This window comes from Thunnus albacares, chromosome 9 (assembly GCF_914725855.1).
Source record: "Thunnus albacares chromosome 9, fThuAlb1.1, whole genome shotgun sequence".
NCBI lineage: Eukaryota > Metazoa > Chordata > Actinopteri > Scombriformes > Scombridae > Thunnus > Thunnus albacares.
Window position 1 is genome coordinate 22,951,836 of NC_058114.1, and position 25,397 is coordinate 22,977,232.

The 25,397-nt window shown below is 43.4% G+C and overlaps 1 protein-coding gene and 1 long non-coding RNA gene across 2 annotated transcripts; one reads left to right on the forward strand and one right to left on the reverse strand.

The window, feature by feature from the left end:
• Nucleotides 1-3,083: 3,083 nt before the first annotated feature.
• On the reverse strand, nt 3,084-23,631 carry onecut3a (one cut homeobox 3a). Its single transcript, XM_044360738.1, has 2 exons — nt 20,902-23,631; nt 3,084-5,942 (listed from the first exon to the last, which is right to left on the reverse strand). Exons 1-2 carry the CDS (start codon nt 21,938-21,940, stop codon nt 5,650-5,652), a joined length of 1,332 nt encoding a protein of 443 aa, XP_044216673.1. The 5' UTR covers nt 21,941-23,631; the 3' UTR covers nt 3,084-5,649.
• On the forward strand, nt 8,177-20,957 carry LOC122988449. The gene is made up of 4 exons (XR_006404802.1): nt 8,177-9,146; nt 9,407-9,468; nt 17,319-17,408; nt 20,878-20,957. It is a non-coding gene; the product is annotated as an uncharacterized LOC122988449 (long non-coding RNA).
• Nucleotides 23,632-25,397: the final 1,766 nt, after the last annotated feature.

Here is a 25,397-nt window from a genome sequence, read left to right on the forward strand (position 1 = left end):
TACTCCTGCGGTGCGCCACACTGTGGCAGTGGGAGTGTAGGAGAGTGAAAAGTGACGGGGGGGGATGAGGTGGGAATATCGGGTGGGAATTTAAAATGTCTATGATGAGTTTTAGGTTGAGTGTTGTGTATCCAGGTCATGTGGAGCAAACACTGCAGTCAGATTTGGCTGCGATGGGATGGAATATGGATCTATTGGAGAGTGAGGGGTGGTCGTTTGGCAGTCGAGCACTACAGCTCTTCATGATTCAGAGAGCCTTTTTTCCCTTGATTTTATTCTTCCATCCTCCCCTTCCTCCTCCCCACTGGCCTGCCCTCTCTCTACCTTTTTTCTTGTTTTGAAACTGATTGTCTTCTACCATCACAAAGACACTTGGTTCTGATTGATTAACAGGTAACAGAAGAGGGAGAGCACAGTGTGACTGGGGGTGTCTACATCAGTCCCATTGGCAACCTTCTATCCCACAGGGAAATGACACACACATATGCTGTTTGACAGTAAATGCTGACGACATCTCGGGTTGGACGATGAGTTGCCACATGGTACTGCGGTTGGTTGGTCGGTCAGTCAGTAAGAAGTGGTTTCAAATTTTCGCATGACAAATATTGCAACCCATAGTAAAGGAACATAAGAAAGAAACACTTTGTCTTCCACAAAGGTACAAATGAACACACATACACAGATTGAAGAAAAGCATGTAGACAGACATACAGGTATATTCAAGGCCGCTCGCGCCTGTGTGTGTCCCTCTGATTAACTCCAAGTAAACAGCCCGTCTTTGGAAAAGCAAGACACACATTTCAGGACCCGAGTGAGGACCACAAGCTGAGGAATGAAGATTGAATGCTATTGATTGGGAGGAGAGGAGTTTGACCTCCCCCAGCACACACTGCCCCCTACTGTCTGGATTTATATACATCAAAGAAACATGGGGAAAGGGGAAGGGTTGCAACAACACATGCACACAACCAGTGAATCCAACAGTGACGGAAATTCTAAAAACAAGGACCCCTCCAACGCCTAAAACCCAAATCCTCCCACCCTTTCTTTTTTTGGTAACCAAAAATATCCCCCACCCCTCCTCCACCCACTCCCAAGTCTTTCCTTCCTCCTCCTCTCCCCACAAAATCACAGGTCATTCCTGTTGGTTTCTATACAGTTATACAATATCCATGCACAAAAGAAAAAAGCGCACCTTCCTTTCAATAAAAGGTGCTGGTCTTTAATATTCTAAGAACATCAGGAGCACTTGAACACACCCAGGAACCTTCAAAAGTAACTGTGAAATTTTTTTTTCAGAGAAAAGACAACTTAAAGGCAGAAGAACGCTAACAATGAGTAAAAGGTTATTCCTCCTTTGGTTTATCATCAAATATTTGGTGTAAAATTCAGCCCAAATCATATTTTTGTCATTTCTTCCTTTCTTTTTTTGTTTTTTGTTTTTTTTTTCTTTTGAACGTACCCGCCTTGGAGAGAGCTTTTGAACTAAACATCTGAAGTGAGTAGCTCTTGCCCCTCTCTTTCTATTCTAGCCTTCTCTTCTGTCTCTTCTTTTCTCGTGTAACCCTCCACAGAAACATTCACAATGTCTTTTCCTTTATGAAAACAGTAAGTACATGCCGTAGCAAAACAAAGAGAACGTACGAGAAAAATGAGCAAACAAAAGGAATTTAACAGTATAAAGCTTCAAGTCACAAGTTCCAAAACTAACTATCATAGTATCATAGTTTCATAATCATTGTTATCATTAGCAGTATTATTTTCAGTTTAAATTACATAAAGTTTACATGAAAGGTTTTGAGGTATTTCAGAATTAATTGTCAACACACGCCTACCGAGTCTTAGCACTAGCCAGGGGGAGAGGTCGACTGGACAGATGAGGTGGAGGGAGGAGAGATTTTGTGTCTATAAACTGTCAGTGAGTCTTCCACACTGTGCTTGCACGCAGTGGAGAGAGAGAGAGACATTTAGTGGTAAGATATTACAACTACAGCCCTCTGAGTGCTTACAGCCTCTGCCTTTTTACCCCCCTCTTTCTCTGTTACACAAAAATATCTCTGATGCGAGAGAGGTAAAGCGGCTGAAGAGTATAAGCACACCGGGCAGGCAGAAAAGAAAAAAACACAAAGGCTGTGAGCTACTAGAAGATACAGTAACAAAGACTCTGACAGATTAAGGAGTAACATATAATTTTGTTTCAAATAAATAGTGTATAGAAAATGTTTTATAGACTTTCTACATGATAAAGTGCTTGTATTCTAGTGTATCAAGATGGAAAGTCAATATGGGAGAAAATGCTGACACAGCCCCCACTCTGTGTCCCTCTCTTTGGCCCCCCTTTCTGTCCATCCAATTATGGGTGCATTGTCTGTATGTGAGTGCATGTTTGTAAATGGGTGTGCAGCTATATGCTGTGTGCGTATGTGTGTGTGTGTGTGTGTTTCCAGTGCAGTCCCACCCGTGGTTGAAGGGAAAAGGCACTCAACTCTGTCTGCAAGGCAGCCACCTCCTCCTATGTGGCACGATGCAGTCTGACTGCGCTGTTAGTACAAACGTGTGTGTGTGTGTTGTTGTCAGTGTGTCTGTCTGTAACAGTATTGGGCAAAGAGGGGGGGCTCTTTTTTTTTGGTTTTTGTCCCCCTAGGCAGTTTCAGACTGGTAGGCTGCAGTATCTTTGGTATTAGTGGCGGTTTCACAAACCACTCAGCTTAGTGAGGTAGCCACATTGGTTCTCACTACAAACAAATGTCATTTTGTCAGCCTAATACCTAGAGCTGAATCTAGCCATTTACCTATGCTCACTGAACTGTATACCACAAATCAATTTTTAGCTCATCTTCCTTTGGCGACTTTAACTCACTGCTTACAGCAACGTGAAGTTAGTCAGTACCTCCCGATCAACTCCTCGACAATGACCATCTCTTATCTAATCTGCACCGCTAATCTGACTACATTGTTGGAAATGCTACAGTTGCATCTTAAGACCATACAGATAACTATTGAGTCCCGAGCTTTACCCCCCGACACTCCTCCCTCCCCCCCCCACCCCCACACACCCTCCAATAAAACACACTGAATCAGCTAGGACATTTGGAGGTCATGTTTTGTCCCCCTCCATTTTACCCCATTCTTGGGGCTCAGCTTAAAGGGGGCTGAGAGTACCACAGTTCTGACATGAAATGCCAAAAGAGAGAAAGCATCCGCTGTTTATTCGTCTCTTGAGCAGCTCCCTGTTTTTCTTTTTTTTTTTCTCCTTTCTCACGGTAAATGTCTCATCCGAGTTTATATTCACATAGAATGCAAAAAAAAAAAAAAAAAAGTCCTTCATTGGCCTCGGTCCTTGCATCCCACTTGTTTTTCCTTTTAAAAAGTCCTTCCTTTTTTGTTTTTGATTTATCAACAAGGTGCCTTACTTATGCACAACAGAGCACAATAGTAACAAGAAATAGAAACTTTGTGTCTATGGTACTAATTAAATACCCGCATCAATATAGAGAGGAAGAGAGAAAGAGAGGGGGGCAATGGGGTTAGAGGGACAGAGGAGGTAGAGAACCAAAGATAGAATGAGAGATTTTCTTCTGCTTCAGAATGTGTCCAGTTATGTGTTGGAGACTTGTTTTTGTATTTGTAACACATACTGTATATGTGGTATCTTTGTCATTTGAGGTTTGGTTATTGTATGCCTTAAAATCTGATTCTTTTTTTTATTTTTTTACTAAAAAAGTATATTTTAATTCAGTTAAAAGCTGATTGTTGGTTGCTATGGCACACACTTGCCCATCATCAGTGGGGCGCACTGTATCTGTGTGTGAACCTATACCATATTCTCTGATTAGCATTAAGGCAGTAAGCATTGGCACTAATTATTGTAGCATTTTGACAGCTGAGTGTGGTGGTTAGCTTTGGGTTAGCTACTGATAACCCTTGTGTGGGAATAACCAGGAGATTTGGTTTGAATCACATCTGCTGGGAGATGAGATGAGTGAATGGAAAAATGGTGGCTCTACGTTATGAAACTGTTGATTTGACAAAATATGAAGCCTCCCAAAATAAGGGAAAAGAAACCTCCACTGCACCTCAAATGTGTCTGTCTCTGTATGCCTTTCTGTTACATATGACTCTGTTGTACTTCTCTGTCCCCTCTGTGTAATTTCTCTGTTTTGTGGATTCTTTAAGATTTTAAGTTGGCTAAACAAATCCCTGTCTTTGCTAAATCCCTGCGTTTTCAGCGTTCGGTTTAACCATCCCCCTCCTCGGGCTTCACCAGTGCTGGTTGGATGAGGAACAACAATAGGATAATGGTTAGCTATTGATCTGCCTTCAAAGAGCTGTGAGGGCCTGAATGTGTTGTGCCATGACTTCTCCTCAGCATCTAGTGGCTCTTCCCTCCCTCTCCTCCCGCTCTGAACCCCCTTGCTCTGCTGGATGCAGGTCTCTGCTGTCGACAGCAGGGGGCACTGTTGCTCTGCCAGCACAGACAGAACCTGGGAGGGAGAGGTGTGCTGCTGCTGCTGCTGCTGCTGCTGCTGTTATGAGGCCTTTGTGTCCCCATCTCCACTGGGTTCCATGTGCTCCTCTTACATTCTGCTTTTCTTATGCAGCTGTAATGTAGTTGGCTGGTTGCCCGTGCGTGTTGTTGTCGCTTGGTTCTCAGTTATTGATCAGAGGAAAAGCTCCCAGCAGAACAAAGAGCATGTCCAGACATCTCACCCACCTCTCCTGTTGGTCAGAGAAACACAGACTTGAGGCTCAGACTAAGAGTAACAATGACATGTCTCCCTACAGGCCTCCAACATCTGTGCAAAAAATATAGACCTGGGCCTGGAAGACCTGAGAATCTACTGCTGAGCGTCTTGAGTTTCACCTTCAGGAGGGGTCAAGGCCCTGCTCTCTCTGTCTGCATCGATTCATTTTTCAATTCATTAGTTTTCCGTATGATCAGGCTGAGCTGCTCTCTGAAATGGCCGGCCATCAGGGAATACCTTTGGCCGAGGAATGAAGGAGACTACAGGAGGAGGGGGGAGGTAGAGGCGGAGAATTGGAAAGCCTTGTTGTTTTTTTCATAGGCTGCGTTGTTTTCTTTATGACGGCCTTGTGTGTGCAGAATGGGGCTCGGATAATAAGGCTATGTGCTGTTCTGTCAGATTTATTGCCGTTCTTTTTCCCCTTGTTGCTTCCGTGTGCCGGCGTAGAGGGGATGTGAAAGAGAGTAAAGAGGCAGACACAAAGAGGTGAGTTGGGAGAAAAAGCAGAGTCAGTGGCTACTTGGGTGGTGAAGGAGGCCAGCGTTATGTCTGATACCGTCCAACAAAAACGTCAAATCTTTGGTGTCTCTTTACTTTGTCTGGAACAAAGATGCCATAAAAATGATTTTCTTTCAAAAAAGACAGAATCAATGATTGTCCTTATGTTGAGTAATGCAGAGTGGACCTGACTTCACTATTCACCTTTAGATTATGCTTGTTTCAGGTGAGAGCTTGAAATATTTTGACTGACAAAAAAGATGATTGCATGGCACAAAGGATTTTCGGGCAGAGGACACATTCAGACGGTCCAGGCCAGGGTTGTTGTAGACAGGTTTCACCACCAATTACCCATGCCTGTTGTTCCAACCTGGGTCCCCAGCCCTCTGAAGGCCCTCTCCTCCTCTCAGGCCTTAGAGAAGGTGGTGGCGGATGTGCCCGGTTGCCCGGGGCTGGTACCATGGTCATCATGCCAGCGGTCCACACAGCGGCGGCGCGCGTTCATGAAGAAGTTGCTGACGGTGCTGAGCTCCAGGCCGAGCTGCTGGGAGATGGTGATCTGCATTTCCTTTGATGGACGCTTGTTCTCCTTGAAGATGGCGATGAGTGTGCGGCGCTGCAGGTCAGTGAAGACCAGACGCTGTTTCTTGGGTGCCGTGTTGCGGTCCTTGTGTTGTTCCTGTTCTTTGCGCTTGCAGGCTTGGTGTGGATGGCAGCGGTTGGAGGGATAGGGATGAGAGTGGGAGGCAAAGAGGGGAAAGAGAACACAAAGCAAGGTAAATATACAAAAGTGATTATTTTTATTACTAAATAACAAGACAGGAGGTGGAGGGAAGTAAAGTAACTAAATGTATCATTAGCCAATACTTAAACACATAAAAACTAGTTTATACACCAGGAGAGATTCTACAGCTCCATCTCTATTGCCATATTAAAGTTGATTTAAAGCTAATCCATGCCTCCTGCCCAGTGGGAATATTCCTTCCATCCTGCAGAGTGCAGACAGGGAGCCAGCCTGCGGTGAGAGAAAGATGGGGTGAGCGAGGAGGGGGGGTGTGGGACTGGCTGTTGCCTGCTAGCTGGAGACACTGCTGTTTGATTCAATATTAATGCAGTTTGAGTCGCAATGGGGGACTGAGTGACTGTTGCACAAAAGTAAGCATTGTGTGTTTGTGTGTGTGTGTGTGTAAATGATAGAGGCGGGGCAGACGCGGGGAAAGAAAAAGTTGGAGAGAAAGCGGGAAGGAAAAAAAAACAGAAAAAAGGTGGAGGAGTAAGACAAAGTGTGTGCATTTGTGTGTGTATAAGAACCAAAGAGAGGAGCTGAGAGGAGAAGGGAGGGGTGGCGAGTGAAGGAGAAAGAGAAATATTGACCGACTTTGCTGTAGGAATTGGGGGGTTCTCTGTAGGGACTGAGGTCAGAATCCCCCCCAGCAGGTCTACAGTCTGCTACTTCAAACAGAGCCCACTGGAGCCCACTCTATTGAGCTCTGAGAGGGTATTTATAACCCACTCCCCCCCCACCACCACCAAACACTCGAGAGGTGCTTGCACCGGCTGCTATGAGCCCCTTCCCATACACAGAGCAATTTTCAAAAGAAAACACACCGAGTGTACTCTTTTACGTTTGGGAGGGGGGGGCAGAGAGGGTGGTGGTGGGGTTGTAGGTAGCGAACATAGAAATTAATAGTTAATAGAGTGTTGTATTGTGGGTAAGTGTGCTGTAACTCAAAGTATTTGTAGGAGACGGGTGGAGAGAAGCAGACGGGTGTGAGAGTAAAAGGCAGAAACGGCGCCCAGAGATGGTGTGGGAGTTGCGTGGAAGTTGTGTGGAAGGTTAAGGCACCACCTCTGCAGCCACACGCTCCCCTGCTGGCTGAGGATCGAATCCTGCCAGAACGGACTGTGTGTCCCTCTCAGCCTCCCTACTGTCTCAATAAAACGAGAGCAAATTGGAGAGAGAAAGAGAGAGAAAGATGCCATCCCTGTGGGGTCTCCACCTGCTGCCATTTGGTATTGTCTGATACTTTCATACCCGCCTTCAATAATGTCTCACTCTCATGCTGTGTGTGTGTGTGTGTGTGTGTGTGTGTGTGTGTGTGTGTCTTGATGCATTTAAGGACAGATTTTTTTATGTTCCTGCATGAGCTTGTGTTCTACTTGTGTGTGTGTTTGTGTGTGTGTGTGTGTGTGTGTGTGTGTGTGTTCGGGGGGAGGTTGTGATTATGCTGAAGTGGCTGGAGCCAAGCAGTGGCGCTGTGTGTCTAATTACAGTGGAACAGAGCCCATTGATCAGCCATTGCAGTCCAATCTGTTTACTACAGATGTCTAACCTGCACACAAGCCCATCCATCATATTCATATTTCACATCAACACTGCAGCTATATATTTATTTATATCACGCAAATGCACACATGCTAATATGCCACATACAAATTTGTCCGAATGCATGCTTGTATGTACAGTATGTATATCATTATCATCGCCGTATATAATAATTTGATTTATTGATGGTAGTAAGGGTAGTCATGGTGATGGGAGGGAGGAGGAGGAAGATGATGGTGATGTCATTTTATGGTTTGGATTTTAGCAGAAATGATTCACAGCGTCCCGGTGAGTTAAGTCGCAGCAGGTCAGATTTTTCAGGACAAGAAGAACAGATTATGAAAGCCGGTGAGACGTCACAATAACATCCTGCATCTGTTCTCGTCCTTTTTATTGAATTAAATTCCTCCAAATATAATGACAGCAAAACCCCGAACATTCGTGTCTTCTGGTGACACCAACCTACAACCACATACAAAACCAGATAATTGCAGGGACAAAACACTGGCAGAACGGCTCATTATGGTGGATTTATTGGCAAATTGATTTATTTATTGTCATTCATCAATATGACAACATCTTTAAAAAAACCCATTGTAGTCCACTACCAAGAAATGTTTATAATTAGTTTTTTAAAATGCACTCAGTTTGCTCATTTCATGCTTCTTATTCAAGCATACATCAGTTGTAACTGATAGACATTAAACCTTTAAGTTGTTTTTATACAACATGAATATATGCATTATCCTCGGATATATTGTGTGAATTATTTAAGCAGATTCTGACTAAATGAATACAGTTGTTGATGCTTTAGTGTCACCTGTTCTGTGATTAATGAATCCTTTGGGGGTCAAATTATTCCCTTGAGAGGTGAAAAGCTACACCAGCACCAAACCTGTTCTTAGTTTTAAGACATGAGGCATCACAATACATACTAACATACAATAAAGAAACCATACTAAGATATCAAGCTAGTATCTATACGAAAAGAGGAAAATGTATGCATCTGAGACAAAAAAAAAAAAAAACAGCTGAGGAAATAAGACCATACTCAAGCTACAAGTACAGTCAAAAGATGTTAGGAAATGTGCAGCCTTGATGGGGAGGAAGCAGCTTCTAAACCATGTCTCAAGAATTTTTCATCTACAAAACAATACCAAAATTTCACTGTTAAAGGCCGAAGAACAGAGAGCTTATGTGAGGATTCATGATTTTAGAAATGTCCAGGCTTATTCCACATTTGCACTGGGTCAGCTCCACTGACTCCACTCTCCTCAGCAAAGGCCTGCCATCCCCTCTGGCTTGTACATGTGTGGAGAAGGATTCGTTTCCCAGCAGGACAGTGAGCCTAAACATGCAGCGAAGCTCTATACCAGGCCTGTTTGATGTCCAAGGAGGACCAGAAAGGAGTGCTGACATGCACAGCTTTCCCTCCACAATTGCCAGACCTCGACATCACCGAGCATCTTTCTGAACATAGGAAAAAGACGATTGATGCCGTCTCTAAGACATTGCTGGAATAATGTAAAAAATCTAATTTTACAAACATGTGAGGCATCAATGCCAAGAAGAGAGAGGTGAAATATTTTACATATTACTTTTTGACACATTTTGACTTACATTATGTACCTGATGTGTGATATCTGAATCGTATTTTAAAAATGTGAATTATTTCATGGGAACTGATTATATAATATTTTTGTATTAGACCCTGCATTCTTTAAGATCAATTTTTCTGTTTTTCTTGGCAGAGCAATACTATCAATATTATTATCATATAGATTTATAACTATCTCAATATTTAAGTCCAGACTCATTTTCCATTTATTTTATGTAGCTTCGAGTTGACCTGAAGACCTCACCTACCTCTGGTTTTTCCTGACGTGTGGCTGCACACAGGTACAATCACACACACACTCTGTCCCTTTACATGAAATGTATTTTTTAAAATTCTGTGTAAACAATAAACTTTTTTCTTTTTCTCTGGAAAACAAAATGCATCGAATTAGCTTTATAAACACATTTGGACTTATTTCGCCTTTTGTGTCTAATTTCTTATAAGTAAAAAAATACTTTTCCTTTTCATAAATAGTCTTTAAAAAGCGTAAAATCAACATGGATTCATCTAGCTACTAAAAGATGATTCCTCGAAAAATCTACAGATGGGTTTGTTTTTCATGTAAGTACAAATCTCAGTTTAGGAAACACACTGCATGTCACTATTATTAATTACAGTTTTTAGGACTTTGTTCTCTTTAAACTCCTAAAAATGTGACTGAAAAAACAGCATAAATGTATTTTGGGCGATAAGCACATAAAGTGTTGATGTGTCTCAGCCTCTCTCTCTACATCTTTCCAGTCACGTCCTTCCTCACCGTCGACAATGTGCTTTGTGCCGTTTCGGTCGGCAGGTGTCGCTCTCGCCGTGGCCCGGCTGCACGGGGCGCCATAGTGCGCTGCCTTTGCTACAGGCGCTGGATTTAGTAATCAATATCGATCGATCGGTGAGGAAGGGGGCCCTGATTACTGAACCAAGCTCGGCGTAGAAAAGAGAAAAAAAAATCGATCATTGCAGCTTTTAGAGCTACAGTAGGCAACGAGCAGAGAGACGGACATAAACTCATGCACAAAGAGCGACCGGACAGGAGCAGAGATGTTTGGTGCTGAGTGTTTCCTGAGGTGTACACCCCGCTGCTGCACGGCCAGACAGAAATGTAATTTCTATAACTCGCAATGTGGAGCTGCTGAACAGGAGCTGACCTACTTTAAATGGATCCCTCAGGCTCCTCACAAACACAGAGAGACTGATTAACAAAGCCATGTTTACCTCATGTTCACTGTTCAACCACTCTTATACATTATTATTCAGTAGCCTGTATTATTAGTGTAATATTATTGTTTTTTTTTTTTGTTGTTTCCATGAATACAAAGTAGAAGATCAGTTAATCCTCGTGAATGTCAGTTCAAGGGCCTTTATGGTCAAGCAACCTATCTGATAAACTATCAATTTCTTTAAGGAGTGATTCTTCAACTTATCCTTTATGCCCTTTATGCCTCCCCCCAACCTAACGTCCCCCCACCCCAACTGATGACATTAATATTCTTTGCTTCACGACAAACCAAGCGAGGTTAAGAGAAAGGCCCTGGGTGTTCAATATCGATCGATAGATTCGTGAATAATTCGTGTGTGAAATTCAGTTCGTCCAATTAATTATGCCTCGGAGGGGGAGTGGGCCTAGAGAGAGGAGATTCATGAAGGGAAGGAGACGCAGAGAACACGGCAGGAAGGAAGCACGATGATCCAAATCAGAGAGAGAGAGGGAAATAACTAAATTACGGCGTCAAACATGACGCTGAGACTCACCTGTCCCACCTGTGTTTACTGTGCGTACTAGCAGCTGTCTTCAGTTATCTGTCCCTGAAGATGTGAGTCCACCATGAGCATTAATCACTTATTGATCATCGCTGCCCTTCCTGCTCATAATGAGAAAGTCAAACCGCCTAATATTGTGCCTTTAGTGTTTTATGAAACCATGATTACGCATCAGAAATGACTCCCGCTCTTCCAAACTCTCCTCACGGTTTGCAAATTCAATCCTGAAGCCCCCTTTTCTGTTCGTGATCCCTGTAAAACAGACAGGGTCAACGTCTGCTGATTTAATTAATTTACCAATAAACATGTTTACCGGTTACGGTTCGGTGCCTTTATACACACACCACACACACACACACACACACACACACACACACACTGCAGCCCGTTTATTGTTGGGAGGCAGCCCCTGTCCTCACTGCAGGGCCAGTTTGCTTGTAGTTGCACTCTTCTCCGTGTATTGTAAGAAGCATGATTGGGCAATTTGATGTTTAGCCTTCAATCCATTTATTAAGTAACGTCGCTGCTGTTTCGCATGGGCTGTTGCCCAAGATTGATGGCAGCGCGCATGTCTGTGCTGTGGCATTTATTCCATTCAAGGCTGTAGGGCAGTGCCAAGCTCTCTCACTCTCGCCAGACCAGAACACTTCCAGCTCAATACTCCTTAATGTAATGAGTGAGAATTGGTGTTAATATACTTATAAAGCGACACAATTTGCTTGTTTGCCTTCTCCCGCGACTCAGCTGCGAGGCATTTCTCCACCACTTCAATAAAACTCAACCTGAACTCAGTTACACCTTCGCCCACATCCCACCTTATAGTCAGATTCAGCTGCAACATTTGCTGTATCATCTATCAGGGTTTTTTTTTTTTTTCTTACATTTAGACATAATATTAATATACCGTATCAGCCAATTTTATGTTTTCTGTGTCAGTTTGGTTTCCTGTGCCCACCTGAGAAATATAATTTTATTCACTAGTCTGTTTTCTAAACCTCAATGTGTTATTAGCAGCACAGTGGTAAACCCTCAGAAATTATATAGTGCCAAAAAAACTCAATAATCAGTAACGACTGCTGCTGCGATGATCACGCTCCTTATGAGGTTTTAGATAATTAAACGCACTCAGCCATTTAAGCGCATGATTGAGAGAAGCGTACGACTGGATTTGAACCCGCATTATTATTAATATTTTATTTTTTTTCCTGCTAGTTTAATAGCAGCCTTGTCTGCATGTGCCAGTTATTTGTATGAATGGGTCCGTGGTTGGAGTGATACTCTTAACTGCGATTATCATTGATTCCGTTCATAATTGCTTTGACCAGTTATGCGTGATAGCGGTAATGATTTCGAAGAGACACTCAGGCCTGCACGCTTTCATTTCCCACCCGGTGAAGCCACAGACAACAGGTGTGTGTGTGTGCCCGCTGTGACGTTTTTCTGTAATTCATTCAGCTTCTTTACTTTGAGATATTTGGACAGAAAATGATGAATCCGGATTGTAATGGACAAATTAGGCGAGTGTGACTGAAATCTTATTGGCTTATCAATATTAAAAATAAATATTTGCTCACAAAACATGATAAAATATTAATTAATATACTATTTAATTCTTTTTTTTTTTAAATCGTCTCATGAACAGTGGATATAATTAATTAACATTTAAACATATAGCATGTTAAAGCTGCCTCTGTGGGACTCAGTAGACCTGCATGCAGGGCTGTGTGTCTCGGGTCCATGTGGATCTGAAAACCCAAATTTACTTTAACCGCCTTTTCATTTGCTGTAAAGAGTTTACACACTTTTTAAAGCTGCGTAAATCTATCAGAAGCTCTTTCATGGTCTAAACTAAATGACTTTTTTTCACATATGATCACCAAAGTCTCGCGGGACCAGTCGGATATTCAGAGGTCAAAGTTGAACTCTTCTATATTCTATATTTACATTCTATTTTTATTTAATGAGGAGGTGTACACGTTGAGGAAAAAGTTGCACCACAATTCAGAAATGTGTTCATTTCCTTTAAATGTCAGCTGTCACTTCTCTGCTCATTTCTGATTTGTCGCAGGAGAAGCAGCAGACATGATGACACTGTTTTCTCTCCACAGAGGAACACAGACAGATTTTCAATATGCGACGAGAGGCAACAGAAATATTATAACTCAATCCTTTAACTCAGTGACCTAAATGCATTCATGTGATCTATTTTCCCCCAATGCAAAAAAACAAAAACCGAAAAACACACATATTAGATTGCAGTAAATAAAAATGTTATGTCTTTCTGTAGCAAATTGCAAGAATTTGTCAATTTTATGGTTGATTTTTTTTTTTTTTTTTGGTTTATTCAGATTTATTTTCTCGAAGCTTGATTTATTACATTTTGTAAAGCAAATAGGTTAAAAAATGCTGATGCTAAAATGATTAGCCTATTTATTTATTTATTTATTACAAGACAGTCCCAAATCATCTTAATAATTAATTATAGCATAATCACCAGTAGCAACAGCAACAACAACAACAATAATAATAATAATAACATAATAATAATCATAATAATCATAATAATAATAAACTGAATTGTATTTGTTTATGGGTGCAAAACACATGACTACAATTTGTTATCCTGTAATAAATGTTTTGCTTTACACACACACACACACACACACACACACACACACACACACACTTTGCAATAAATTAAAGACTGAAGAAACAATAAGTCAGTTTGTTTGTTTTTTTCACATCGGCTCAGTAAAGCAACAAATTAAACAAATGAATAATTTCAGAATAAGCCCGCAGCCTGTTCGTTATATTTAATAACATGTAATACAAAGGCTATATGGGCTGACATCGATTCATTCATCAATTGATTTCACAGTCGTTTTGTTCCTTTGTTGATCTGTGTGGGGTTGCCCAACCGGAGTTTCGGGTTGCAACTGTGGGTACGATAAGCGCGCGCGCGTGTGTGTGTGTGTGTGTGTGTGTGTGTGTGTGTGTGTGTGTGTGTGTGTGTGTGTGTGTGTGTGTGTGTGTGTGTGTGTGTGTGTGTGTGTGTGTGTGTGTTTGCGGTTTTGTTGTGATCGACCCTGCAGAAAGACTTACAGAGCTTCCTTACAAACCATCTGTAGACTCTCCTTTGAAAAAAGGCCCGGCGAGGTCCAGACAGGATTTGTGAGGAGGAGAATTTAAATATTCCTGTTTTAACTTACTGATTTATTTCTAGAGGTCTCATGCAGAGATAAACGACTCTGCAAAACGAGGCTAATGCACAGACTTCACTGCAAAAATGTCAATTTTAACAGATGTATCTAAAAAAAAAAATCTTTTAACGAGCGAAGTAATTTGACAGAGATCATTTCATTTTATTTCTGGAAGATATATTTTTAATTTTCATTTGTAATACCTTCTTTTCTTATTATTTTTCCTCCAAAATATTACCACTTCTTCTATGAAAATTAAAGAGGATCCACGTGCGAAATAAGTGGAATAAACTGTCTCTACTTGCATGAATCTTTCTCTCGATTTAAGGATAAGATTTCAACCTCTGCGTGATTAAACGGCTCCTTGCTTTTATAGAAACAGTCTTCAATTGGATTCTCTTCTCTTTAATTGCGTGGACAGTGTCCTTGCCTTGTGTTCTTAGCCTGCGTATTAAACAAGCCATTATCGGGCCTTTAATAACCGATGGCCTGTCAGTGCGTCAGATAAGCAGCCAGTGTGCTCACACACACTCACCGCTGCTACTGCTTCTGCACACAGATTTCCACCCAGCGGAGGCTTTCCTCACCCACCCCAAAAAAGTAATCCGTTACTTATCTCCTCACTGTGTGGGAACAGGAACATCTGCTTCATTTTAATGTGCGAAGGTCAAACAGTCACAGTTATCTGAGTGTTGACATCCAGCGTGAATAAAATAATGAATCAGTGGGAAGTAGGTGAGGTAGGGGTTTAAGGCAAAATTCACCGCTTCGGTCTATGTTTTGGTGTTTTTTTGTAACTGTCAAATAATCACTAAAAAAGGGTCATTATAATGCATTACAGGAGGAGGACTCGTGTATATGAGTGCAGACCTAGTTTTTTGGGGGCATCCCGGCGTTACATAACAGCGGGGCTGAGCTCCGTAGACACAATGAGCCTGCTGATGTGCTCTGGTCAACATGTTTAATTGCACAACAGCCTGCTCTTTGGAACCGTCACCTGCTTTGAATCTTATGTAAACCAATGCAGATTGTGGCAGGTCAAAAGCCACGCACGCGCGCGCGCGCACACACACGCACACATACACACACACACATACAGTAGGCTATGATTTGTTTTCTTCACACACACACACACACACACACACACTGTTCATCCTACATTTTAAAATCCTTCTGTGAAGCCATTTGACTCCACAGCACAAGGACGCACAATAAGATTTAATTATGATTATCTTAAGTTTTGGGGCCCTTTGTACTTTTCAGGGGGGGTTGTGGGTAGGAGGGGGGTGGGTGGGCATGCATTAACCCTTTGATGCTAGCCGCGTGCATTCAGTCGACTCTGCCAGCAATTTGATTTAAAGGTCATTCTCTCCTATCGATCCGGTTTGGCGAGGGGGCGACGGAGTAGCGTAGAAATTGATCATCTAAAATAGAAGAGACGGTATTCGAGACTGTACTGAGTCCAGACCTCTACTGCATGTATAATTGCAAAGCAGCCCTCCCTCCCCCCACCCCCCACCCCGTGTGAATTGGACCGAGGTGTGTGTATGTGTGTGTTTGGTGTGTTTGTGCAGAGAGGAATGGGTGAAAATGTGGTAGACAGCGCAGGCTCCTGCTTCAGCCGCCGCTGTGTAGACAAATCTGACTTCTATTAAAATTACATTATTCTTGAATAATAAGGTCGACGCGGTCAGAGCTGTGTGTGCAGGACGGAACAGTGTGGGTGGGATGTATAATGAGCGAGAAAGAGGTTAAACGATTGTGAACTTTAAGTTGTCTCACGCTGCTAATCCTTCTGTATGGCAGAATTAAAAGAGGACCACTAAAAACCTCTCCGTTTTTTAAAAAGTCAGCATCTCTTTAGGCAGCGAGGTGCGCAACAAGGCAGCGTGAGAGCACGCGTTTATTAGTCATTCTGTTGTGTGTTATGAAGGGTGAGCTGTTAATGGGAGAAATGGGGTTGCACGCTGGAGATGGAGGGGGTTGCATGGCTGCATGGCGCAGCTCCAGAGATGGAAAAGGAGAGGTCGGGGAATGGAAATCGATACAGATTCAGGGCTCGCCAGATCGGCCTTAACAATGTGGCGCAGACGCACTCTACATCCCGATCACATACACACAGGAGAGAAGAAACGGAGAGGCGACACGTACGCAGGCTGTAGCTGCTGCTATGATATTATCCCATCTTATGCAGCCATGCAGCGTTAAATAAGAATAAGAAAAAAAAAAAGAAAATAGAAATGGAGAGCTGTGGCTTCTCAAACAGCCAAGATAAACAAAATCAATCATTTTTAGGGCGCATGTGATGTTTCTCTCAAAAGTCCTCATTCCCCTATATCCTCCATGATGCATCCAATAATGAATATTCATATCAGGCTACAAAATGAAGATTTATGCTAATTTAAAGTTGGATTGCACACACAGCCAGTCTCTTCGTGGCGGGTTACAGATAATGATGCAAGGAGTGAGATGTCATTTCATCTGGTATGTGCTGCACTGAACCCGGGATTTAAGCAAAATAGCCTCGAGGTATAACCTCGAGAAAATGACTGTTGCTCTCCCACCAGAGGATTTCAAAGGCGATGGTTGTACATGCGTGTCTCAGTACTTAGCTACAGCACACGCTGCTGTGCTTAACGAGGAACGAGGCTCTGAAACCGCAGCTGCACTGTTTACTCCCCTATCTTCCCCTCACACATCAATTATTAAAGTACCAATCGATCATTTCGCAAGGTAACATCAAGCCATCTCTTCATGAGAAAAAAAAATCCTGTTTTAAATTATCCCGCATCAATCACATCTTAATGCCCTATCCAATTAAACCCATTATCCTGCCTTACATGACCAAAAAAAGAACACCACTCCTGACTATTTTTGTTGCTCTTGGATATTTTTGTTGAACATCCTAAAATACATCCCAGTTTGTGTTCCTCAGCTTCCCCCTTTAAAAAAAAAAGAAAAAGAAAAAGCTTGGGATGTGATTTAAATGGAAACCCCGGTTTGCTTCGTGTTGGACTGGAAAGTAGGAGAGTGTGATTGACGCGATTGTAGATTGTAATATTGATCGATGGTTGGAAGCTGTTGGATGAAATAATGGTGTTTAGGGCCTACAAGAATGCTATTAACTATGTACTGGTAAAAGTCCAGTTCACCACCTTGAACTGTCCTCAAAACAGAGAGAAGACCCCGCAGTTCAGTGTGGATGGACGGATAGTTCAGCACTCTGGACAGCGCCTGAAACAAGAACACTGACCTGCAGGAGAAAAGTATGTGCTGCCTCATTCTGAATGCTTTGTAATGGGCCATAAAAGGCTATAACCAGCCTGTAACCTTCTTAATATAACGCACAACACTAAGATGAATCTGTATTTGTACAAAAGCAATAATTTACACCTACTTTCCTCTGGAATATTCACATTTTTATCAGTTTGTTGCAACCAAAGAGGGTAAAAGTGGCTTTAACTCAAAAATTTTAACAGTCTAAAAAGTGGTTACAATTAAGAGCACAGCCTGTAAGAAAGGCCCGATAAAAATATATTTACCTAGGAAAATGAAGATGGGCCTGGCAGTGGTGCGGGCGCAGAGGGGAAAGGGGACGGGGGATGTGGGGGATGGGGGATGATATTGCTCCAGGATTAGGCCTGTGTAAACTGCGTGTAGTCCATTGAAACATGAAAGGAGGCCTCCCACCCTCATTCCCAACAATGTTTTTCCTCTGTGTCCTGTGGGTCTTGACCTGCACACCCTGGCACGTGCCCCGGCCATTCAAATGGAAATGAACCAACTGCGCTTTTTTTTTGTGCGTGTGGAAAGGGGACCTCGGCATGCCATGGCACCTCATCACTGTCACAGGAAAGAATTAGGGTGTAGGATGGGAGCCTGTGTCACAGTAACTGAATATTTTCAGTGTTGTCAAGCATATTTCTGGAAAAACCCGGATGATTGTATGACTCAAACCCCAAAAGCCACATTGAGAGTTCACTATACACACAAGAAATGGAGCATGATCACAGCAGAGAGAGAGAGAAAAGGTGAGGTGTGCAACAGCGTTTTTTTTTTTTTTTTTAACAGCTGTCCTCTTTCTCCCCTTTTCCGGCTCCCGCCTCCCCCCTCATGCTCCGGGGGAGAGACCAATGGGAGAGAGTGCTGAGGCGGGATAATTGATAGATGCACTGGCTATCCTTATCGATCAGGGCTGTATTGACCCGACCAAATACATTGAGATGGAGTGTGGAATTCAACACAGATGCAAAGACGAATTGTTTTCATCGTTAATGCGATCTTTAAATGCTTTCCAAACCTCACTTCGCCCGCGTCTTTCTTACTCGTGTAGCTTTACAATGAAGCTGCCTATTTATTTCTACAAAAAGTCGACTGATACATGTACTTTAAGGTGCCTGGAAAATGTATGTCTGTGTTGTGGGTTTGCATATGAGGAGCACAATAGGTAGGAGAGCCTGTGGGTCTTTGCCCTCGTTGCATTAGGAGATGTTAAGCGTGAAGGACACATTCCCCCCTAAACTGGCCTATCTCTGCTATGTTTTTCGTTTCAGGAGTGGATTGTCCTGTGTGTGTGTGTGTATGTGTGTGTGTGTGTGTGTGTGTGTGTGTGTGTGTGTGTGTGTGTGTGTGTGTGTGTGTGTGTGCAGACAGTGGCATTTTCACATTAGCTAAGCAGGGCAGCTGCATTGATTTGTGTGACTGTGATGAATTTGGAATAGTAATTTGAATTTATTGATTGATGTGGCCGAGCGAGTATGGCCCAGCCTCACTTTCAGCATCACAACCCCCCCAGCCCAACCACCCCCCACCCCCAACTCCCACTCCCAACCCACATGCGCACTGAGGATAATGGTGATTTTAAATGCAATAAGTAAAATGTTGCTCCGCGCATTTACATACAAGTCATTTGTCATTTAGCCCAACTGGATTTTTACCCCCAAGAACTATTGTGACACCAGGATGCTCACAAAGCACAATGTGCGCTTTAAATCTGCCTTTTCAGGAAAGAAAAACATTTATTTAAAAAAATAGGAGAGTTGATAACATCTATCGCCACAGAATGAAATTAAGATCAGATTTAATTCAATTCCACATCCCTATAGAGAATAAATATCCACATACGCACACACCTTGCCTGCTTGGAGCTGTCCTGGGCCTGACCACGTTAAAATATGCAGGAGGTGTGCATTGCACAGGACTGTGCCACTCCAACATGTCAATTGAATCGGGGGGGTTTTATCCTGATGCGGGGTGTGGAAGATATAAAACCCCACAGCCCAATTAGCTTTAACAGCAGTGGCACTTAAAGAGACAATTGTGGAGTGTTTAAATCTTTATTTACCAGAACCCCACTAAATGCGCAAAGGAACAATTTACATGCCATTAAGTGCTTTTCAATAGGGCATTGACCGGAACTAAAATATGCCACTATATCTGCTTAATTGAACTGTTCGCTGAAATACGACACAGAAGAGCTGATTGACGTTTGGGATCGCACGTCTAAACAGTGCCTTTACACAAACATCAATGAGAAGGGACCATTCACTCACATCTCTGTTTTAACCTCACTGCGACGTTCCTCTTTTTCCATTTACGTCCTGTTAATCAGGTTGTAAGTGTTAAAGGGTTTAAAGGGGGCGGGTATGTTGGATCAAATCACAATCTGTGCGTAATAAAAATCAAAACCATGGATGAAAGAGATGAACCATGCAGAAAGACAAAATGGAGAGAAGGGGGGTTTGTGTCAAACTATTTGTCTCCTCCTGAACAGAAAGGATGTCCAGTCCTTTCTGTCTTCACATCCCAATGAGCCCATAATCTCACAAGCCACAATAAACACCATTTCTCAGTCTCAGAAAGAAGAAACAGGCCCTAAACCAAGTTTGGAGAGACCCAGAGTGCAGGAGACAACACAGACCAGAGAAAGACGCATCTGCTTGTGTCTCTGTCTTTCAGATCCAAATCGATAATTTATCAGTGCGATCCTCTGAAAGGGGACGCCTGGACCTGAAATATTGATCCATAAGAGGTCATGCTCCCCCGACTCTTTGGCCAGGCCTCAGACGATCCTTGTTTGCAACGACGCGCTTATTTGACAGCGGAAGTGCCAAAGTACTGCATAAAGTTTGTTTGATTCATGAGTCCAAAGTAAAAAAGCTAAGCGTTTGAGTTGAAGTCATTTCAAAGTGTAGATTTGGTTTTCCTTTAAAGTAATAGCTGTGAGATGTAATCAGCTTTGCTCACATCCTGCTTTGATTTCCTTTGTTTGGTCTGTTTCTCTTGTGTGTGTGTGTGTGTGTGTGTGTGTGTGTGTGTGTGTGTGTGTGTGTGTGTGTGTGTGTGTGTGAGAAAGAGAGAGAGAGAGAGAGTGAAAAATAGGGAGACAGAGGGAGAGGGATGTGTGTATCCGTGCTTTATGTCCGTGCGTAAAACTGCTATATGTCTGCGTAAAAACACACACACCTGTCAGGCCCAGTTTGCACCAGGTCTACTTTTAAGAGGTGCCTCCTGTCTTTTGTTTATAACACTTCCAGTGTTGCACAGCGTCTGTTTATACTATCATGGATTGTAGCATCAATCAAAATATAGATTTCCCTCAACATTTAACACCCCAACTGTCATGATGAAGTTTTACTCGATACAATCGACTAATAACTTCTAGTAATGTCGGTTTGAGCAGCTATTGACAGTCTCGCCACATTGACTTCTAATTGATCCCTCCACATCACTCAGGTTGGGAGCTGTCTCCTCACTCACCTGCAAGCCTGAGCGCCGACATCCGCTGGAACTCGGGCTCCTGGAGCCACTTCCACATCCTCCTGAACGTCTCCCGGCCAGACTTGAGTTTACTCCACGGTTTAGGATTCCTCAGCAGGTCAGACAGAGTTCCCTGGGACCGGCACAAGATCCTCTGAGCAAAGATGGCCTGGGGGATGCTGTAGCGCTTGAGCTCTGCTGTTATTCGCTGTGCCACCTCCTTGGTGTTTATCTCCTCCACCTGCCCTGACCCAGCTCCCTGCCCGCCTCCCACCACCGTCTGCCTGTCCCGGTCTGATAGCATGGACCCGTTTGCCTGAGAGTGCGGATGGCTGTGATGGTGTATGCCGTTCAAGGATGTCATGAGCCCGGCCCCGTGGCCCCCTAGACCCCGGGCCAGGTGCTCCTCGCCCCGGGACAGCATGGCTGCGTGGGACTCGAAGCCCCCCGAGGAGAGCATCTTGTCGTTGGAGAGGTGAGCTCCAGGACCGTAGGCGCTGAGAGTCTGCTGGGAGCTGTGCAAAGACCCCAGACCGTTGGACAGAGGGGACAGAGGCTGCCCCATGCCGGACATGTCTTTGGGGTAGTGGCCATAGAGGTTACTCATGGATGCGAGGCTTCGGTCGTCCCTCATCAGGGTGAAGCTGCCGCTGACGTTCCCGGCCGCAAGTCGCTGGTGCGCCGGATGATGGTGAGCATGCGGGTGTGGATGGTGAAATTTCTCCGAAACGGTGGATATGGGGGGCAGGTGCTGCAGCGGCGTCAGCGTGGTGTAGGTGCTGCTCAGGCTCATCCCGGAGTCGCACGACATGGTCATTGCCGGATGCAAGGGGCCAGACAAAGCGTGGTCTGTGCGGTAGTCCCCTGCTCCCTCCAGTATCGAGGCCATGCTGGACACCATGGCTGACCGTCCGTGCGACACCAAGTTCCGATGCGACGCCGACGACTGGCGCGCGTGTGGGGAGTTCATTAAGTCGCTCGTTTGATGGGAGTGAGATACACCGTGCAGATTTCCAATGTTTTCCATTGTAAGCTCCATCGTTGCAAAAGGATCTTTATTTCCACCCCTCTCGCCACTCTCTCGCTCTCTCCCTCGCTTCTCTCCCCCTCTCTCTCCCTCTCTCACTGTCGCTCTGTCTCACACTCCTTTCCAATAAATTTTGAACGATTTCAAAGCCAAGCCATTGATTGTAGTTGCCTCTCTGCAGTCAATCCAGCATGGTTTTAAAAGATCGGGTCCCGGCCGCCACACAACTGTGCCGCAAACCTCTGCTCAGTGTGTGAAGGTGTCTGCGCCTGCCTGGATTTCTTCCGCTGTAGAGCACCTTCTACTATACCCAAAGCGCTGCTCTGCTCTCTGTGTGTATATTGACGTGCCCGCGCTCATGTCAAGATGAGACCGAGCCTGTGCGCACGTGCGCGCCCCCGTTGCGTATCCTCGCACTCGCGTATACTCTTGTCTGGGGCCAATCTGACGTCACTGGCCCCCCATGTCATGGGTTGCGCTTTATGTTGCAAACTGTGAACCTCAAATTCCTGAAAAAGATTGCATTAGACACTTATGAAGATAAAACAACAGGCGGCCTATCATGAGCGCCGCTGCAATCCTGAGCAGTGTGTGCAACGTTTACACTGAGGCGGATAAGCAGGACCCGCTCCTTGTTTTCTCTGATAAAAACCGTTTGACACGGCGCCAACACATGTGATGCCTCTCTTGAAGGTTAAATATTAATGTGTCACATCAGGCCACGAGTGTGCTGAGAAAACCACAACTTATCTTGCAGATCAAGCTTACAACATCCGGCATTTTTTTTGATAGGTTTTCAGTCTTTTTTCATAAATTGAAATATGCATCATTTATTGATGCTGATAGACTCATTGCATTTGTATTTACATGAGAATACGTGTAATCGCACAATCAGTTTATTTAAGCTTCTCTTTTTGAAATCTGGAAAATAAACTGTAAGCTTTCATTCACAACTTTTCCTTACAAATGATATTTTTGTTTTCCTTCAGCAAAATGTTACTGAATAAATCTGTCCAGTGTAATTTCATCATAGCCTCCAGGCTTTGACCCCCTTTCGCATCTTTGCTCCTCCGGATTCAGGCCATGAAAATCAAACTCTCTCCCATACGACTCTCACATAATGTTTCACGCCTTACAAACTTGTGTATGAAACTTACTGCTGCTCGCTGACGTCAATCCAGGTCAGCAATCCATCAGTGTCAAAGTGTGTATGGATCAGGAGATGCATCGATAGGCTGGTGCCTATTGCAGGAGCCCCGCAATATGGATGCGATATAGCAACACATTGAAGAATTGGATTCTGTAAAGGGCGTTTTGGGTGTAAACCGAGCAGAGCAGCCTATAAAGTTGTCAAAATAGTTTTCCCTCTATAAACACCATATATTTTTATTCATGTCAGGCATTTCCCAGCTCCCAACAATATCATGAACACCTGTACAATCTGGTGCAATAATCCAATATTCAGTTGTTTGAGTGAAGTGGCTGCAGTAAGAGACTGAAAATGTGTGCTGATATTGAATTTAATTTGTGTTACATTGCGAGGTGTAACATGTCACAAACATATAGTGTTGCAGGGCTGTAGTGTTGTATTATTGTATGTAATTGTTGTGTCCAGCCTGATGGGTGAGATGTGCCGAGACATCTCTGTGATATCTTTTAGACATGTTTGGACACATCGTGTTGTGTGTGTGTGTGTGTGTGTGTGTGTGTGTGTGTGTGTGTGTGTGTGTGTGTGTTAAGCCCTCTTCAGGCCTTTATGTGAACACTGTTATACCAAGTGGAAAGTCTTGGCATTTACACCGATGTTATGTAAAATGAGGCCAAAAAAAATTTTGTCCAACAATCTAAGTGCATCACTAATCATTTGCAAATTGCGTAAAATAATTCCTCTGACCAGTGTTTACCAACAGTGAGGCCAAGTCCATCCATAACTTCGCTGATGAATTGTGATATCAGTGGCCTTGGCACGCAGCTCCTCTCCCCAAATAATGACCCTAAAAACTGTGTCTTTGCTGATTGCCAACGGGGGATGGTGGCTTTTGGCTTGTGCCATCAGGAGAACAGCAGTGTCCGCTTGGGTTAATGTCCCTGTATTGATCCCAGCAACCACTGCTATCGAAAATGAATTACCGAAGCCCGCACAGCAGCGAATCCGTCATCTGTGCTCAGCCAGCCGGCCAGAGCAGCTTATTGGTCGCGGTGGTGATGGATGTTAACTTTCATTGCTGGCTCCTTGCTCCTAATTCACCAGGGTTTACAACCCAAAACAACGCGCTGGAAAGTTTTATACTTTCACCAAGAGCTTGTAAACTTCACACCAAGCCTCTCAGTGTTCCTCTCTCTCTCTCTCTCTCTCTCTCTCTCTTTCTCTCTCTCTCTCTGCGTGTCTTTAATTTGGTTTTTATATTTGCACCATAAGAAGTCATGTTAACTTTACGCAGATAATAAACAGCAGGGTCAACAAGCAGGGGTTGTTACCTGATCAGTGTACTTTCCCCGTTTTCAATCAATGTTGTTTTCTTCTGTTTTATGCAGCTTGGACAAATCGTTCATATAACAAAGCCAAAAATAAAATTTGAATGCGAAGTAAACCCAGCTATTTTCCCCCACTGAAAAAAATCCATGTATCCGCCTAGAGCTCCGTTTTAATTTGTATTTTAATGTACTGTTTTCGAATACTTAGCCTAAATAAGCATATCCTATGGCAAATACAATATGAAATATTAACTGTGTCGATATCTGCGGTGTGACTGGGGCGATGCCGCAGAGACCCGGTGATTTATTTCTTATTAATAACAGCGGGCGAGGTGGTGGCCTCAGCACCACGTTGGCATCGACTTTACGCACACACACACACACACACACACACACACACACACACACACACACTGCAGTGATTGTGCAGCAGTCGTCTCAGCGTGTGTGTGTGTGTGTGTGTGTGTTCATTTATTTGTTAATAATATGAAAATCCTTCACCCCAAAAAAGTTATAATATTCTCCTTTTTTTTCTAGGATTTTTGTAATTTAGTACAGTTTGTCCTAAAAGTCTCTGTCAAGTCTTTCATGAGGCCTAAAAGCATTTTGTTTTTGTTTTTTTTATCAGCACTGCTGTCGTTTGCTGATCACCTAATCAATGCTGAACCCGGAGCCCCGCTCAATGCATTTCTGAAGGATCGATAGTGACCAAAAAATGCATTCTGCTAAAATGGTTTAAGTTTGGTCTATCCTGTTATGTGTTTGACCTGTTTCATTACAGGAAGTGACCGTAAAGCACTCAGCTGAAAAGTTTGAGCCGAGCTTTTCATTTGGCTGAGTGCTGAAGACTCTTAAAAAAAAACACATTACATTTAATATATATTTTCCTAAAATTGTACCGTATTATAACACTAAAAATACTATTTTTATTATTGATAATACTGTCCACAGAATTATGGAGCAATAACTAATTTTATCCTTCCATATTTTACAC